Source organism: Berghia stephanieae, chromosome 4 (assembly GCF_034508935.2).
Source record: "Berghia stephanieae isolate SIO BIC M18660-M18661 chromosome 4, UCSD_Bste_1.3, whole genome shotgun sequence".
NCBI lineage: Eukaryota > Metazoa > Mollusca > Gastropoda > Nudibranchia > Aeolidiidae > Berghia > Berghia stephanieae.
The window spans coordinates 9728034-9748063 of NC_088363.1; the positions used below are offsets into that span (position 1 = coordinate 9728034).

The following is a 20030-nucleotide window of genomic DNA, read 5'->3' on the forward strand; positions in this document are numbered from 1 at the left end:
AAATTTATGATAGTCGGTAAGAAAGTCACCCATCAAATAACTATTAATAATTTTGCAGGGAAAATCAGCAACACCTTACTTTATGAGATATATATTCACCTTAACTTTTATTTCTGTATTAGCATTATTTCAGGTTGGGGGAATGTAATGTATTAAGAAATTAATTATGAATGAATGAATGTACGAATGACGAGTCACTTTTGTAACTCTTGTGACTGTATGGAAACCTTTGGTGAAAAGAGCAACGTTTTCCGTTGTAAATAGAAAACGAATAAGCTGTGTTTCGTGTTCCATTGATTTAGATCTCCTTTTATCATCACCATCTTACCAAAAGTACAACACCCCACCCAGAAGAAGAAGAAGAAGAAGAAGAAGAAGGAGAAGAAAAATAAGAAGAAGAAGAAAAAGAAGAAAAAGTCGCAACAGAAGGTGGAAACAGAAAAACATTACAAAGCACGAATTACACCTTTATTTCCTTCCATATTTCCTCATAGTTACATTTTTTTGAAAACCTCTGCCTTGTATATTATGTCATTTTCATACCTTTTCAGATTAAAAACAAAATTCCTTTTCAACCTATTCTATTTTTCTTTACTCTTAAGCCACTTGGGAGAGGATATTTATTGTCTCCTCTTTGTAAAGCACTTTCAACCAGGTCAAGATTAGCCCCAGCTACCTGGTTGTTGCTGGGTTAACAGGGAAAAATGCTTGAGTAAAAGAGGATTCAAACTAAGTTCATATTGAGAGTATGCCGATGACGTCACGCATTTACCATCCACGGTTACTTCCCTTGTAGGAAGAGATTTCTCACTTCCGATCGAGTTGTTTACATTAGGAACTGAGTGACTGAGTGTGGCCGAGTCAACACAAAACTGTCAAAAATGCCGCGGATTTGTGCTGTCTATGGATGCAATAAATCTAAAATGAAAGGATTATCTCTCTATGGGATTCCGACCGTAAAATATGACGAAGGAAACTCAATTTTGGAGCTAACAAAGAAAAGGCAACGGCTGTGGCTGAAGGCCATCAACAGAGCAGACATCACAGTTGAAAATATCAAATACTACCACCAAGTGTGTTCTGACCACTTTGTCTCAGGTAAGATTGTTTCCTTCACTTAATTAAACTTGTTTCATTTGACTACTAATAAATATTGAGTTTTGATACAAGGCCGTAGGTTGTTTGTTCTTTCATTTACTTTGTTACAAAGAATTGAGGCTCTACGATTCGACACTTTATTCACTCTTTCACGTTCTCGATTCTCGTGTGATTGTTGGCACTTTCGGAGGGGCATGGACTCTGGCGGGCGGAGTAATTTTAATCAATTATTGGGGGGGGGGGGGGTATTTAAAAAAAATAAATTTAAATGTTTATTTTACCTCCGGACAGGGGAATAGAGTGAGAAGTGACATTTAGGAAGGGGGATCTCCAGTCAAACTGTGATTGGCAGATATCAAATCTATGACACATATACTCATTTTCAAAACGTTGAACCATCCAACCTACACGGTTATATGAAAGACTTGTTTGATACGAAAAATGTTTTTAAAAAAAATTAAAGTCGAATCCCATGCTTTCACCTTCTATTCCATGCTAATTTATCCCACATTATGCATTTCAATAGCCCACTAAAAATAGGCAAGAATATTTTCTACACTTTAAAAAAATCATATCTCACATCATATCAAATCTAACACGAGTTAATTCGTAGTCATAGATTTTTATAAAGTGTTTGTCCATTCTTTTCACTTACAATTTCCCCTGCAATAGTTCAATGTAAGTGGTTCGTAACCCATCGAATGAAATTTTGTGTGACCATGAACATTTTAAAAATGTGTCTGTCACCTTTCTTCAGCAACATAAAATGTCTAGTTAATAAAGCATTGGTAAAATTACTCCTCTCAGAGAGGCCACATCTTTCTTAAAGTGCCTGATTGCGAGGAAATTGTCTAAAACCGTAGTTCTACATTCTTATCATCTTAAAAAGGCAATTCATGTAAATAAGAGTGAAAATCTTGCATTTTGATGAATTTCACATTTTTCCTTTTCAAATTCAGATTTTTTAAAACAAAGATATGTAGATCTTTGTCGACTTTGGCAGGTCTTAAATCTAGCATTATGTAAACATCAAGGAGAAATATGACAAAATTTTCATTCTTTACAGGTCGACCAGCTTACTACAGAATGGATACAGATCCTGATTGGATTCCAAATAAGAATCTTTCAAGACCAAATCTGGTGAAAAACACCACAATTGGCATGAATCGTCACTTACGCCAGTTGAGACGTTTTGAAAATAAAGTAAGGTTTAATGTTTTGGCCACTATTTTCCCCCCTAAAAAAAAAAATACCAATGAAAATTTACTTAAAAATCAAATTTCCATTAGGGCGTCCCTTGGTAAAATTTTATCTTCTTGATCATCTTGATTTAACTGATGTGAGATTCTGAAATAACCTGTCAGATGGTCCTAGTTTCGAGCCCCGCTCTGAGTGGCGCATAGTTGAGTCCTTGGAACTGCTCTTTATGCACATTCTCTCACCGTACTCAGGTGTAAAAATGAGCCATGTCACGTCCTACATGGTACGTGTTGCTGATAATCAGGGACTATTTGTAAAGCGCTTTGAATTTGAGCATGTTTAGTGGATATATGCTATATAAAAGTTCTTTTTTTAAAATGATTAGCCGCATTGCAAAGCTGAGTTTCATTCATTTGTTAGTTGTGGCTTGAGTTTTACTGCCAGAATGCCCATCCTGAGCAAACACTACCCATTTATCCAGGCTTGTGACCGGCCTCACAAGCTGTTGGGTTGTACCCCATAAAGAAACAAGATACAGAAGTTGAGGTGGCAGAAATGAGGATGTTGAGATGGTCACTTGGCTGGACAAGAAAAGATAAAGTGAGAAATTAACTAAACCGAAGGGTGACTGAAGTGAAAAATTTATCAATAAAGATTGAAATGGTTCGGACATGTAAAGAGACCTGTCCCCACGGAATTTTTGCCATTTCAAACACCAAAATGTGCCAAAATTTGCCATAAAAAATAGCAAAATTTTGCCCAAAAAATTGCCGCTAGTTTTACAAAAATCAAACAATTAAAACATGTAAGGTAAAAAATTGACACAAATAGGGCATTTTGTAGAATATTGATGTCTCAACATGTCAACATGAATTTATTTACATTTTGAATGGTTTGAAATAATATAATATTAATAATAATAGCCATAGTAAGTAAGTAAGTAAAAAAAAGAAGGAAGTAATCAAAATATTTTATTAACTATTTAGCTTCTTAAAATTTGGGAAATCAAAGTGAACAATCACATAAAAAATTCAAAATTTGAAAAACTAATTAAGGAGAGGAAAAAACTAACTATTCACAAGGAAAGAGAAACAAAATCCATTTTCCAATGGGGGCACATTAAATTTGTATTCTCTACTTTCCAATTTTGAGCATTATTATTATTATTATTGCTTTATATTTCAATATATGCCTAATGGGTTTTGAATGAGAAACATAAAAAAAATCATGAAAAATCATAATCATATCATGAAAACTAAGTGCAACTTGTGGCTAAAAATAAAATTGCATTTTATGAAAAAAATTTAGAACACATTTTGTTTACATAAATGATAAATGTGATAAATTTCTTATGAAAAGAATTAAACTATTAAAAGTAAAATTCTTTCTTGAATGCAATAAAATAAAAATAGGAAATTGGGATTATGGGATGAAGGACTCCAGAGCTTTTCAGGAAAAAGAAGAAAAAAGGCGAAAAACAAAGCTTGGGATTTCCAATAGCCTAAGCTAGGCCATAGAGGTAGGAGGTTAGGCCTAGACATGTTTGTCCGTTATTTAGTGCCAATTTTGGATGCTCGCATTGAAAGTCGCCGTCTCTTCACAATTTTTCATAGCTTTTGTTATTTAAAAAAAAAACAAAAATCGTCAATTTAGCCTAAAAACAGCGAAAATTGCGACCTTTTGCGGCCAAATGAAAATTTGCGGCCTTTTGCGGTCAAGGGTGAAATTTGTGGCCGCGAAAAACTGCGGGGACAGAGAGACGATCGATGGGAGTGCGTGGGAAGGAAAGTATTGGACTTACAAACATATTCCATGATGAGGATAGACAGAAGAAAAAGCCTGTGTGACATTCACAGTGGAGTACCACAGAGTCAGTGGTATCAGTATCAGGCTATACTTGCATACAACATTGACAGTAAAACAATTTGTGAATTATATTTATATTTAAAAGTGCCTTCACAGCACAATAAAGATTTTATTATTTAGATATTGTCTATCTACAGAATTCATTTGTGCCTGCAAACAAAAAAAGAGGAACACATTTGATGAATGAAACTGAGACACATATGGTCGATTCAGAAGAAACAGAGGTAAAATTATGTTATAACATCAATAAAATAATAAATAAAAAGTGTGACTATCTAAAATACAATTACGAGATTGAAAATAATTTATTTAAAGAAAAGATGAGTTTTTATATTTAATTTGTCGGCTCAAAATGATGTATTATGTCAGGATTGATTTGAATTTAATGATTTTAAGGGTTTTACGGCGCTTGCAACACATTAGGGTTAACCCTATTTTCACCTCTGGGGTGCAAACGCACCCCAATGCTATGTTTTTTGGCTCTAAAATCTACAATTTTTGACCTATAAACCTGAAATTTTGTGACTTTTCCTAAATTGACCCCTTAAATCACCTCCCCAAATTTTATACCTCTCACGTGCATCGTTTACTCACACCAGAAGACCTCCCATGGAATTTGAGATTTTACGCTTTTGGGGTGCAATTGCACCCCCTAATAAACAAGAGAAAATAACCAGAAACCTCCTATTTCATCCTTTGGGTGCATATGCACCCCATGTATTTGTCTATAGTAGAATAGCAACTGGCCATATAAATTACCATTTTCTGGTGTAGATTATTATAAATAAGATACTTTTTGATATGTACTCAAGGTTGCCCACACCTAATTGGCAGAATAACCAAAATATAGGCCTCTGACCATGGCAAAATATGGATTTCTTCTTATCGTCACAAGTTATGCATTACTAATTGTAATTTATGTGATTTTCAATAAAGAAGGCCCACATTTTTGATAAACTGCCTGTATATATTTGTGTTAGATTGTATGTAATGTTCTCATACTGCGTGAGTTTGAATCCATATATATATATATATATATATATATATATACACATGTATAGTGTGTGGCTTTGTAGTCTAGTGGTAGTGGTAGACGCTACGACTCGTGATCGGAAGGTCAGGGGTTCGAATCCCGCTCTGGCGGTGCAAAGTTGACTCCTTGGGAAATGGTCTTTACACACATTTTCCACACCCCACTCATGTGTAAAACCAAGTACACTGGCCAGTCCTTGTCCTCACCAAAATTGTATCGCGCCTAACAGGCTGCTTGTCTCGTCTTATGTTGTGTGTTGCTGTTGGTCTGTAACCCCTTGTAAAGCGCTTTGAGCACCTCGGTGGATATCGTGCTATATAAAAGCTCTGTATTTTATTTAGTCATATGAGTTTGTCAATTATATATTTTTTATGCTGCTAATGCACACCATATGTAATTTCCAAGATGATAAGTGAGTAGGTACAGCATGTTTGTATTGTTAGATATATATATACATATATCTAACAATACAAACATGCTGTACCTACTCACTTATCATCTTGGAAATTACCATTTGTCAGTGTTCCACTGTGTTTTCAAAATTTTGAAATAGAATGAAGGACAATATTTTTGACTAGCAATAGGCAATCAATCGTTTTATTTGGAAATCGAAAAACAAACAAATTAGTGGGTTTAATTATTGAATTTCATTGAAAACTTTCAAACTAAAAACAAAAAGGTTCAAACATGTACCTACAGTACACTCAATTCTATACAGTAGAACAAATCAAAATAAAACATCAATCATTGTATGTCCAATTTCTTGTCATCAATCGCTGTCAGCACAAATACCATATGACATGTACTCATACTTATTGTTAAAATTTTCCTCACCATCTCAATCTTGCTATCGACCTATACTTACACTGTACAAATCTATTCTGCACAATGGTCACACACTTTGTAGCTTTTACTGTGGTCTTTGCAAGCAAATGCCTTACATTTTGAACAAGTTTCCCTTATTTTTCTGTCCTTCTTCCTCGGACACATTTCACATCTTCCTTGGCTTGATGCTTTCCTCTTTCTCTGTCCTTCAATCTCAGGTCTTGTTGCTGATTCTCTTTCATCATTGAGATTCCATTCCATCTTTATTATTTCATATGATAATTTCACCCGTCTTGTTGTTTTCGACATTGTCATTCTTCTTGTCAAATGTTCAAAAAGAAGTTCCTTTGCTAACAGTTCGTTGAAATGGCCCCTGTCTTTGTATGATTTGGTGTCTTCTGGATGAACAGTCTTGTATAAAATATGGGCTGCCACAGCCGCTGTATCCAGCAAGTTGTAAAACTGGACCATGGGCCATCTTCTTGACTTCCTTTTACAAGAAAAACTGTGGCACATGTAGTCAAATGTGTCGACTCCTCCTTTGGTTTTATTATAATATCTCACCATCACTGGCTTCTTTTTCGTTCCTTGGTCGATGTCAGGAGAATGATGCATCGTACTCAGTACAACAACATGTTTCTTGTGGTTAGATTTGTGTGCCACAATGCTTGCACCATCTTTGAATAGGAAGGCACTGTCAAATTTCTCAAGTTCTTTTTCTGTCTGAAACGATGATGGTAGAAATGACTTATTTCTCCTGACTGTCCCCACTATTGACAAACCTCTTCTAGACAAGTGCTCTGCTAATTCTAAATCAGTAAAAAAATTGTCACATGTAACGTTCCTGCCAGTTTTATGGTAAGGATCTACCAGTTCCTTTACAGTCTCCCTCCCAAGGTTTGTTTTCCTTTCTCCATGTTTACCCAGGTACGGTATCATTTGGAGAGGGTAAGCTGTTTTGCTGTCACATATGTGAAAGAGTTTCATCCCATACTTATCTGGCTTGCTCGGTAAGTATTGCAAGAATGGGCACCGTCCTCTCCACGGAACAAGCTGTTCATCTATAGTTATGCATTCTGAGGGAATGTATGAAAGTTGCAAATTCTTGTTGATTTTGTTCATGAGATCCCTAATTGGTGAAAATATATCCCTAACTCGCCTGATAGCACGTGTCCTTTTATCATCAAAGCGCAAGTTGATGCAGAGTTTTACAAATCGTTTCATGCTCATTGTGCATATTGCAACATTGTCTGCCGAAGCTCCTCTCCATATCTTTGCCACTGCTAGAAGACCAAGCTTTCTCGCACCCAAATGAATAAAAAGGCCTAGCAATGCTGTCATTTCTATAACATCTACATTCTTCCACTGCACACCTCCATTTCTTGTTCCTTCTAAGTTTGTCATCTTCACAATATCACTAATTATTTGTGCAGTGAAAATCATCTTAAAGGCTGACACAATTGAATCTATCTTTGCCGGATGTCTTACGTTGGACTTGGGAGGCCTAAAAACATTTCTTGTAGGTGTTCTCCCAACCTGGGACACCGGTACTTTACTCCACATAATATCCCCCTTTTTGCTCAAAACTACATTGCTAGATGCTGGCAATGATACAGAATTACCCAAATGAGTTTCATCACTGTCTTCCTCTTCTTCGTCAACTTCTATTTCTGGGTCTGATTGGTTCAGGATCTCGGGATATTCCTCCCCGTCGCTGCTTTCATCGGATGAGTGTGCATTGTCATCAGCTTCAAGTTCATCATCATCTGGAGTCCAATTGATATCTGTATCTGATGAAAATTGGTGAAATGTATATTATTAGTATTGCTTTTATATTGATCCTTCTCCTCATCATATCTTTTACCCCTTAACGACAAGATTAGGTTTCACCAGAACCAAACTCTAATCTAAGAACATGTGTCAGTTTTGAACTGACTGTTGCAGTTTTCACCTAGAGATTAGTTGTGGTGCTGCTCGAGACGCATCACAGTTACTTATCTCTAGGTGAAAACTGCACACGATAGAATCGTGATTTAAATGTAATTAAGCCTGACAATCGAAACCTTCAATCATTATTCACACCATTCAGGACATCTATGACATCATCATAATAATAAATCAAGGGAATTTTGAAATAAAATGCAGGATTGGTACACTGAAAATTGTACTTCTCGTTATAAAGTAAAATCTGCTATAGTGTCAATGAAAGTAAGCACACAAAAAAACCAACTCACCATCTCTGCTTTCTCCCATATCATCCAGTAATTCATCCATATCACCACCAACATCAGATGAAGAACTTGGTTGTTGGGCAACAGGCTGAAGCTCAGTGTATACCAATTCCTCTTGTTCATTGTCGAAGCGCTCAAACAGATTAGTCCTAGAACTTGCCATTTATCTTTATAATCATAAACATGCCCTGCAAGAATAGATAACACATTTCAAGGTTTTAATAAATCTATTAGAGCTGGATACAAGCATTTGCAATTTAAAAGATGATGATGATATATGTATTATAAATTATAAAGCATGTATACTAAAGTTTTCCAACAGTTTTTATATGTTTTGACAGAATTACAATTAATGGTAACAATATGTATTATAAATTATAAAGCATGTGTATACTAATGATTTTCAACAGTTTTTATAGTATAGGGTTTGACAGCATTACAAATAACAATGGTGAGTGACAAAACAATGTAGATCTAGATTATAGCTTTACATTTTTGGGATCTTCATATTTACAGGAATCAGTTAAAGCTTACATTTTGATAAGATCTAGATTTTGTAAAGTATATTTAGTGGTAAAACAAAGCTTAGAATCATACTTTAAAAATGGTATTTACTTACCTAATCAGGATGTTGTTAGATTGAAAGTCAGGGCAGCCTTGTGTTTTGAATGGTGTTAAGAGAAAAGGAGGAATCCAGGAACAGGAAGTGGTGAATAATTCTAATAAGTTGCCAGATTATTTTTGAATATGTTGCCGAATAAGTTGGTGGAGTTTTGTCTCTATTCAGTAATAAGTCAAAATAGTATAAAATGTATAGAAACTAGTGATGTAAAGATGGGGTGCATTTGCACCCCAAAGAGTAAAATAGGAGGTTTCTCTCATTTGCTACTAAAATATTAGGGGTGCAGTTGCACCCCACAGGATGAAAATCGGAATATTCCTGTTTTTTTCTATGTGCCTGTTAGGGGTGCATCTGCACCCCAAAAGCATAAAATAGGATGCGTTTTCAAGGGGTGAAAATAGGGTTAAGGTCATATCGGCGCCAGTAAAAAGGCTGAAAATGGGAAAGTAAAAAGTTCTAGAATTACAATTAAAGCACCCAAGAAAAGGGAAGACAACAGGGGGATTGGTTCAAATAGGAAACAGATGTAGATTCCAAAAGTACACTATCAAAGTACTTAGTTTGAGATCACCTCCCTGCTAGGGTATCTGGCCAGGGTACAACCAAGTGATCTCCATTCCAAGACAGACAAAAGGCAATTGGAAAACAGATATACGGGGATAGAAGATACAGTAAGTGCCTCCCTGCCCACTATGGGAGGTCATGAACCCCACCCAGACTATGTCAGGATGAAAGAGAAACTAATAAAAGTGATTTTTTTGACTTTAAACATTTCTAGGAATACGAGATTTTAGTTCTTGTCACTGTTAGAAACTACAATATATCTTTTGCCGCCATTAAAACATATCAATTGAACCCAAATATAACATTTTGACATAAATTCATTTTAAGGAAGTTGGTCACATATCATATCAAGCAATTTAATGCTCAAAGCACATACAACAACACTCAACATAAAGGACTAGCTATAATGCTTTTGAGGCACTTTTATAACATTACATTGCTGGCAGCCAGGTGCTCATTTTATACCCAAGTTGGGCGCGAGAGTGTGAGTAAACAGACTTCTCTCAGGAATCAACTTTGTATTGCCCACATCGGGACACGAACCCAAGACCTATTGTGATTTCACCAATACACAGGGATTTAAATCACTTGTGTCACTATATTGTCATTTCAGCCCCAGTAAAGAGGAAAATGAATGGATAGTCCAAACATTATTTCTGTGTTTATTTATATATAAAAGTGCCTTCACAGCATGATAAAGATTTTATTATTTAGATATATTGTCTATCTACAGAATTTATTTTTGCCTGAAAATAAAGAAAGTGGAACACATTTGATGAATGAAACTGAGACTGAGACACATATGGTTGGTTCAGAAGAAACAGAGGTAAAATTAAAAATAACAACCATCAATAAGATCATATATAAAAAGTGTGAATTTATGAAAAATATAATTACTAGATTAAAATAATTTGTTTAGAGAAAAGATGGGTTAACTATGATTTCACCAATCCACAGGGATTTACATCGCTTGTATCACCATATTGTCATTTCCGCCCCAGTAAAGAGGAACATGAATTGAGAGTCCAAACATTATTTACAAAGCATAGAATTGATATTCCATTGTTTTTAAAGTTTTCAAAGAGCTTGTGACAATTTAAGATCATGTTAACCCCTTCTGATGAATAATTGCATTGATATATAGAGAATGACAGATTAATTAAAAAATGACTTAATCATGAGTAGGTAGGTTAAAAGTAAAAGTATATTTGATTTCTATTTATCCAGCAGGACACAAAAATGAACGAACCAAGAGAAGCTGACACAATTGACGGTAACAAAATTATGCTTCAAGATGTGGGAACACAGACAGACCTCACAATGGAGATGATTGATCAACTTGAAAATACAAAGTCAGTACATAATGACATGACTGTTGAAATTTCATCTCTGCGACAGAAGGTGTCTTTTAATTCTTTTAGTGAAGAAGAATTCAGGAATAATGATGACAACGTCAAGTTCTACACTGGTTTGACATCATTCCAAATACTGATGCATGTCGTTGATCACATATCCCCATCTTTGCGACACAAAAAAAATTCACTAACTAAATTTCAGGAAATTTTATTAGTATTGATAAAAATCAGGTTAGGATTGCCAAACAAATTACTTGGCCATATGTTCTCCATTGACCAGTCTACGGTTTCAAGGATTTTTCTCAGAGTTTTAAATGTAATGTATTATAATCTAAAATTTCTTATTGTCTGGCCAGAAAAAGAGGCATTGCAAAGGTCAATGCCACTGGAATTTGTAAGATGCTTTTCGAAGCGTGTAGCAGTAATTATAGACTGTTTTGAAGTTTTTATTGAACAACCTTCAAATATAAAAGCAAGAGTCCAGACATATTCACATTATAAAAGTCATAACACAATTAAGTATCTAATAGGTATAACCCCTCAAGGTTCAGTATGCTTTATATCTGATGGATACGGGGGAAGAACAAGTGATAAATTTATAGTGGAAAATTCAAATTTTCTTTCACATCTTGAAATGGGCGATATCGTCATGGCTGATAGAGGTTTTGACTGTCATGAAAGTGTGGGTTTGATGTGCGCTGATTTAAGGATACCAGCTTTTACAAGAGGTAAAAAACAACTTTCCCCTTATGACCTGGAAGCAACAAGGAAGCTTGCACATCTAAGAATTCATGTTGAAAGGGTAATAGGCAATATGAGACAAAAATCATCCATTTTAAGCACCAAAATACCAATTGATTATGTTATATCATCAGAAACTGAGAAGACGACTCTTGATCAGATTGTGAGTGTGTCGGCTTGTATCGTAAACCTCTGTCCTCCTATTGTCCCATTTATTTAATAATGATATACTAATAATAATACAGTGCTATCCATCTATAAGCATCATCATTTTGTTACTAATAAAGTGGAAACGTTTTGAAAATTTAGCCATTTCTGATTCTTTGTTTTGTTTTAAGTGATACTAAGCTGCTAGAAGTTGTGGACTGTAAAAAGTAATAAACAAAAATGAATATAACAGACAGCTCAATTACTTTTTTAAAAACTAAGGTGTTCTAAATTGAGCATAATATAAAACAACGCATAAAATATGGTGTGTAAAAAAAAACGAGAAGGGGGGGGGGCAGGTAGAAAAGAAATTGGAATAAAATGTATCCACTGAAATAAATCCAATAAAGCAGTGAAAATGATAATCCAGAAGTATGACAAATGTACAGTGATCCTTTAGAAATGGAGTGATCACGAATGTGAGCTAATCTTGACAAATCTACTCCAACGATGAATGAAATAACACAAACCTAAGAAACTTAAGATTAGAAATATCACAAGAGACGATAGTTCAGTTATTTTCCAGTCTGGGGTTAGTCCTCTTACTTTTAATCAGATGTGTTTCGTTCTGGATTATTATCACCACTTATTGGATTTATTTCAGCGGATACACATTTCACACCTAAATCTATTCTTCCGGGGTTCACCTCCTCCCCCTCTTTTTTTAAACACCAAATTTTATACATTGTTTTATATTTCACTCAATTTGGAATTCCTTAGTTACAAATTGAATGCTTCTTTTTGTTTACATTTCAAGAAATTTTTTTCTCTACAGTTTTATAGTAAAGTATTGGGGGCCTTTTGTTATTGGCAGAAGACAGGCTTTGAGTCCGAAACATTCCGTGTTTGATGTTTTTAAAAATTATTAAGCTGTTATACTCATTTTTGTTTATTACGCTTTGTTTTAAGGACTCATGAAATAGCTTCGGTTTCCAAATGAAGAATGCTGAATTAAAACAGAGCTGCAAACTAATGATAAAATCTAAATAAAATAGGATTAGATCTTTGAGGAAAAAAATAAAGCTTGTTACTTTAAAACTAAGAATTTCATCTGAAATCAAAAGTACTGTGCAGGCATTGTATCTAAATTTTAACAACATTCCTTTCCATTTCAATCAAAAATAAGGACCAGGCTACTTAAAATAGTTGATATTTAAATCAAACTGGATGCATAAATTATTTTTTTTAAAAGGACCATGTCTTTACATGGAAAAATCAGAGGGAAAGAACAGAAGTTGACAGCTCTGTAAAATACAGTGTAATAATACATATGATATATTTAACTTTGAGTGAAAAAGAAAATGGTTTTGTGATAATTGAAAAAAAAACACAAAGAGCAAATCTCAACGTTAAAAATGGCTTTTTAAGAGACTTGATTCAATTTTCTCCGTTTGCTCTTGGTGTTTTTGCACGTCTCACAAAACCATTTTCCTTTAGGCACTCTTGACAATCCAACACAGTCCACGTGATACCATTCTTCACAACTGCCATCACATTGAATCATTTTTCCATACTCTGATTTCCGGCAGATACAGAATAGTTTATTTTTATTGGGAGAAGAAGGTGTTGGTGCAGCTTCCCCAGCTTTTACTGGTCTAGAAAAAAACTGAGCAACTAACTCAGGTAATACAACCTTTTTAAAATATTCTTCACACTTCTGAAGTTTTGAAAAAATAAAGTCTTTGTCCAAAGAGATCCTTTGAGTGAAACAATCTTTTGTTGTCCACACAAAAAAGTCACAATAATTAGGTACCGCAAACGCCAGTCAAAAAAAGTTGATTTCCCCTGCCAAGGGGCCGGGATGGTGTGAAATAGCAACTTTTTAACTTCTGACTAAAAAAAATGTTATTAAACCACTTTTATGAAACCAACGTATTATTGTTGTTCAATCTTATCTCTGTCTTAACATCTTATTAGATTTATCTATTTTTTAATAGAAATTCTGTTATAATTGCGTTTTTATGACGCACTCTTATCGGGATTTGATCGGCGAACCAATAATTTCTCCATTTTTTTTTGGGACCAAGTTCGTTGAAATAAGGATCGCTCCCTTAGAAATTGTCCAATCAACAAGCGGTTTTCACTAAACGGAAGTCGAGATTCTGGCGTTCATTTCCGTTCCTTTCAATCGAATATCGCGAATAATGAAGTAGGGTAGATCTTCGATTGAAAACTTCAAAGATAAATTTTTCCCGTCAAAATTTAAAAATATCAACTTTTCTTTCCAGCATATTAAAGATAAATCATTTTCCGTTAAAAATGTGAAGAAATTATATAGATCAGCTTCGTTTGAAGCGAGCGTGATGACTTCAAACCCACCACGAAACCGGTTTGTTGACATTGAAAGAAAAAAATCAAAAACAAAATGGCGGACGATACTCCTGACGCTGAAACTGAGCAGACGACAAATGGGGATATTTCTTCTTCCTTGCGTAAGTACTAAACTTTTAATGAAAATAGCTTGTTTTTAATGAAATGCTAGTTAGATATTATAGATATCTTATCTTGTGATATTTCTTTGGACATGGTAGATCTCTATTAGATCGAGACAGGAGAATAAAATAAAAAAAATGATCACATTTCGTGGACATCTGACTGCCAAATTTAGACAGATATTTAGAAGAAAAAAATATCTGGTGGTTCATATAGCGCAATATCACATCCATTTACAGTACTTAGGACACTTTACAAGTTTTCCCAGACCAAATGCAACATTTATTTAATGCATAGGGCAGGATGTTGTAATTTTTGTTTTTGTAACCTGCAACCTGAATTAAAACGCTATTCCGTCTGCCATTCTATTTTTATGGACACAGACGATGCTGATGAGGCCTGGTACTTTATTTTACTCATGGGGGTGGGAAAATATGTGTAAAGACCCTTTTCCCAGGATTCAACTTTGCGCTGCCTGGAGTGGGGGGGGGATTCGAACTTCCAACCTTTTAACTTCTACCTTTGATCGGAAAGTTTAGTTTTTACTCTATTAACATCCAATCCACCTTTGGTCTCATTAGAGACGGTGTTGCTTCAACAATTATTTGCGTGCTGCCACACTGAGAAATGCGGTGTAACACAACTCACAATTATCACCCAGTCACAGTATAGTATACCCATACTGACACGGGCCAACCACCAGTCATTTCACTGTTCCCTTGCCCTTAATGTGGAACGTAAGGCGGGCAGCTGAAACAGTACAGTTTTACGACTTTATTTGTCATAGCCAATATGTTTGAACCTCTGACCTGAAGCGAACGCTGTACAACTGAGCTAACGGGACCGGTTACTTTTTAAAAAATGATATTTATTATAATTTACTTATCCATTGCTCATGTTTTTTCTCTCTGATTTTATTTTGTAGGTGATTCATTGTATGAGGTACTTGGAGACATTTTCCTGAAGACTGGACGAGGGCGACAGAAGTCGATGCCAGATCTGCCCGTAGTGACCCATAGGATACTTGCGCAGTTGTACATGTTGAAATGTGAGGGGAATGGTTTCACATGGGAAGATGTAAGTTGTGATTAAGTGTAATCGATTCAGGCATACCTGAGTACCCAACTTAAGGGTACATTTATGTGAGCGCTTCATTTAGCAGCCCGTACTGTATGCTCCATGGGGAGTTGAGAATGGTCATGACCATGGGAACACACTATCACTATATAAAAACTTCATTTTTTAAAAAGAAATATTCTTTCTGCAGTTATAGTATAGGTATCTGTATCTGTATAGTTTGCGTCGCAAACATCCATTTACTGGCATAATTCTCGACGGTATACTTCGTTAGCATTCAAATTATGATCATTGCTCTTAATATAAAACGAACAGTAGCTTAATTCACCAGTTAAAGAAGATGGGAGTGAAAATAAAACTTTTGTGATATGATTTTTGTTGATTTCGCAGTCAAACACATCAGCAAAGAGAGTTCGCTAGCCGAAGATGGCAGGCTCAAATCCAAGCCAGTGTTATTTTGTTTGGAAAACTTTTTTGAAATTTCGTATTTAGTCCTGAATATGGACGACCTGATACAGGTGTCGGTATTTTTATCAAAAAATGAATATTTTTTGGTTTTGATGCAGTGAGAAGTTTTGCCTTGTAACCCCAGGTATCACATGAGCTAATGTTTCTTTTTTTAGTTGTAATGTTATTACCTAATTAAATTCATTTGAGCATATTATCATGTATCCCTAATTCATCTTTTCAGGTTATTTCATGGTTTGACCAGCTATTTCCGGATCAGCATCATGTAACGAAGGGATGTCTCGTTTATGCAATTACAAATGCCATCCATCATGAAGACTTGGACGCTCCCGCTGATCTTTCCTCCATATCTCAACCCTTGGAGAACATTGGCTTATGCAAGGCAGCACTGATTGGCGACCCCTCCAAGTTCACTCTGTCAACACCCAATCCACCTTTGGTACTTACAAATATTATTATTTATGAACTTGAATGTTTTAAAAATAAGTGTTCTCTTCCTGATAGTTTTGTTTGTCATTGGACACGTAGATTGTTAGCTCTTTTTGGTTATGTTGATAAATTTAGTGATAAACAGATAAGTTGTAAAATTTCTCAGATTGTTAAAAAGATCAAGGCCTTGAAAAAAACTAAAAGTAAAAAAAATGTTTTGGATGCTTACCTTTTGGAGTTTGATTTTGAAACAGTACCAGTACCATCTAATGTGTCTTCATTTTCAGAATGTGTAAATTGTGTTAACGACAACAAATTAAAATCTGAGATATTGTCTTTGAAACAAAAGCTTACAAAAGCAGAGTCTAAGATAGAGGCCTTGAATTTGTCTATTGACATTCTTAAGAATGAAAGAAACGATCTTAAACAAAATGAAAATCTTGTAAATGAAGTCATTGACTTAACGAAGAAATTGAGTAAATGTCGTACAAGTAATTTTCAATTGTCACAAACGTTATCTAGTTTAAAGCGTTCTAAGTTATATAAACGTAATGTTGTGCTTGGTAAAAAAGTAGTTGTTTTGAAACAAGAAAATCATCTTTTGAAGGCTGAATTAGTTAGTAATAAAGAAAATTTTTGTGCTAAAGAAGATTTGTTAAATTCTGATATTTTAAAGCTTAAAGCTAAAGTTCACTCTGAACAAACCATGAAAAGCAGGTACAAGCAACAATCAAATGCTTTAAGTGAAGTTATTTTAAAAGATATTTCTACAGATTCTGATTCAATTTTGGAAACTAGAGATCATTCTAATAATCGTTTTAGCGATGATGTAAGGCTTACTTATATGTCTTTGCTTGGTGAGTGTAATGTTGCTGCACAAAATTGTACTAAGGTTGTTCGAACTGTTAGTGATTTATTATTTAAATGTAAATTTACTGATGATGATTTGCCATGTACTTCCACTGTTTTAAATTTTGCCAATGAAGCTAGTATTATATCTAAGCATCAAGTTGTTGATGAAATTAGAAAAAGCAAACATGTTACTCTTGCCACTGATGGCACCAGTCGTCAAAAAAGACAGTATTTAGAACGACATGTTGTTCTCGATAATGGTGTTACTTTGTCCTTAGGATTTACAGAGGTTGCTTGTGAAGATGCAGATACTTTATTAGAAAAAAGCATTGAAGTTTTATCTGATCTTTGTGATATTTATTGTCAGACAAGTCAAGAAACCATTAAAGAGGAAGTATTTAATGAAACCTTATCTAAGATAAAATGTTTAATGTCTGACAGAGCCTCTGTAATGAAAAGTTTTGATGAAAAGTTTTCGGCATATAAAAAGGATTTACTTGGACAAGATGCATCAACCCATTTTTTGTTTTGCAATGCCCACTTTCTTTTAGGACTTGTAATTTCTGCTAAAGATGCTGTTTCTTGTATTGATAATGAAATAGGTAAAGTTGGTAGAGACTTAGACTCCAAGTATTCTCATTTTTCATCTGCATCTGATCCCTCAGCCTTTAGACTTATTAGAACAGTTTCTTCTATCCTTGGCCCTCGTGGTGATGAAAAAAGTGGTTGCCATGAACAGTGGTTGACATTCATTCATACTAAAAACAAACATTCAGCTTTCACGAGTTTCAGAAGCAATCGCTTTAATAATTTATTTGAAAATGCCTCTGCCATTACATTTCATCGTGATGATGTTATTGAATTTTTGTCTGATTATTGTACCCATTCCAATTTACTTACACAAAGTGTTTTGGCCGATATGAAAGATGATAAATTGTATTCTATTATTTATGCTCTTTCTTTATTCCATGTTTTCTTCACTGGCCCTTACTGGTCATTGATGAACAGTTGTAAATCTCATGGTGATTTTCCTTTCTATGTTAAGGCAATGAACTCCGCCCTTACCAAATGGTCTGCTGAAGATTTTAAACTTGAGGATGCTTTTCCTGTTTTTGATGATTTTTCATGTAATGTACCTTATGACCATACCAATCCTCCTGTTGATCAATGTATAGTTTTTTCTACTTTTGTTGCACTTGTTACAAAGTCTGTTATTGTATTCCAACGTCAGTTGGCTGATTTTTTGCCTGATGGTGTGTTTGGTAATGTTGTTGATGAAGAATTGCTGTTAATTTTGAAATCTTCTCCACTTACAAATTTAATTGGAGAACGTATGTTTGGACATTTAGATTATGATATGTGTAGAAGTAGAAATTCAACTATTCATTTCAGGACTGTACTTAACATGTGGAAGATCAATAAGACTAGTAATTATTTAAAGAAACAGGATGTCTCAAAGATAAAGAGGCTTTTAGTTGATGCAAGAAAACATGCACCGGGGTGGAAGAAGAAAAGTATGGAAAGACAGAGAGATGTTAGGGTAGTGATACAGGCTAGAATGGAAGAAAGTAAACGCATGAAGGAAGAATTAGAGCTTAAGAAACTTAGAATTAGAAATGACCTTATAAATGACATTTTATGCCAGGGGGGAGTGTGTACCACCAAGGAGGATTTAGATCGTCTGTTGGATCAGGAAAATGTTAAGTCAATTTTGAAAAGTCAAATTAAATACAGAAAGATTGTGTTGGGTGAGAATATCTTGTCAAGTGGTGGAAATATAGAACAGCTTTATGTTCGGCTTTGTAAACATATTGGATGTGATGAGGATATGCCTGTTGTTAGGCCTCGTAAGAGACGTCGTAAACAATCAATTTATTTTGTTATTTTATTCATATGAAGTACGATCATAGCCAAGACTTGATGTGTTCTGTTGATGAATTTTTAATTGTCATTGTTTTCATGTACACATTTATTTGTATAGCCTTTGCTTACTGTTCTCTTTTTGTCTGTGTTACGATATGGCATATGGGTCTTCCTATCTTTTAATCTTTTTGACTTTGTATAATCTTGTACCGTCTGTTTTTAAATTGTCATGAAATGTTCCATTTCTTTACAGATGTAATCCTCCACATCCTGGTTGTTTCTAATGCATATTTATGGTATATTTCATTTCTGCATAGACATATGTCATGTATATGATGAATTTGGTATGTGTTTAACGATTTTCCATGGGTCTTATATATTTACGTTACTTTAATCATATTTTTTGATTATCTATTTTTATTTCATTACTGTAATTGTATTCCTATCATAAAATGGACATTTTCATTGGATTCAGTGCCTCAAAATACATAAGTATGGCAAATTTCATTGTTCTATCTTGATTATTAAGCATTTGAGGAATATTTTCCTATTTCTGTACTCGTTTTTTGCCCTTGCACAAAATTACGGCAAAATTGGCCTTTTCTTCGACTTTGTCGTCGATTTTCCGCAAGTAATTGTTATTGTATACTTCTGTAAAAAATTAAGCTTGTATACAAGCACGAATAGATTGCATTTTAAAGTTATTAGGATAATCATGCCTCAATTTCTCAATATATATCTGTACAAAAACAGTCTATTTTGCTTTTGTTTTGAGATTTACTCAAAATATGACTAAGTCCATATAAATTTTCTTACTTTTTGATGGATTGTGCTACTGCTATTTATTTTCACATGTACTTCATTTTCATATGTATTAATAATCTACCACTTCATGTACTATTTTATGCTTTCTTTTGATCTTATGTTGAACACTTTTTTTGTAAATATCCCTTGAAGTTGACACTTTTGACGCATTTCTAATTTTATGCATTCTCGGAGTACGTAATAAAATTAGAAAAATTCATAACTTATTCGTTTGTGGTCCGATTTCGTTACTGTAAAAAGCTGTGTTCAAGTTTTGACAAGATCTATATGACTGTGTGCTTGGTTATGTGTTTCTGCACATATGAAAAATCAGTTTGTGGTACCTACAATAATCCGTGCCT

At 34.5% G+C, this 20030-nt stretch overlaps 2 protein-coding genes across 3 annotated transcripts; both read left to right on the plus strand.

Moving 5' to 3' along the window:
• The first annotated feature begins 248 nt into the window (after positions 1-248).
• On the plus strand, positions 249-11843 carry LOC144970001 (uncharacterized). Of its 2 annotated transcripts, XM_078909141.1 has the most exons (6): positions 252-429; positions 603-1098; positions 2165-2301; positions 4302-4388; positions 10173-10265; positions 10667-11843. In XM_078909141.1, the coding sequence occupies exons 2-6, from the start codon at positions 882-884 to the stop codon at positions 11753-11755; spliced, it is 1623 nt and encodes a 540-aa protein (XP_078765267.1). In that variant the 5' UTR covers positions 252-429; positions 603-881; the 3' UTR covers positions 11756-11843. The 2 variants fall into 2 exon arrangements, with proteins under 2 accessions (XP_078765266.1, XP_078765267.1); XM_078909140.1 differs by having other exon boundaries at positions 249-1098.
• A 1214-nt stretch (positions 11844-13057) lies between these two features.
• LOC144970000 (uncharacterized) lies at positions 13058-19895 on the plus strand. The gene is made up of 3 exons (XM_078909139.1): positions 13058-14174; positions 15101-15252; positions 15944-19895. The coding sequence occupies exons 1-3, from the start codon at positions 14108-14110 to the stop codon at positions 18896-18898; spliced, it is 3174 nt and encodes a 1057-aa protein (XP_078765265.1). The 5' UTR covers positions 13058-14107; the 3' UTR covers positions 18899-19895.
• Positions 19896-20030: the final 135 nt, after the last annotated feature.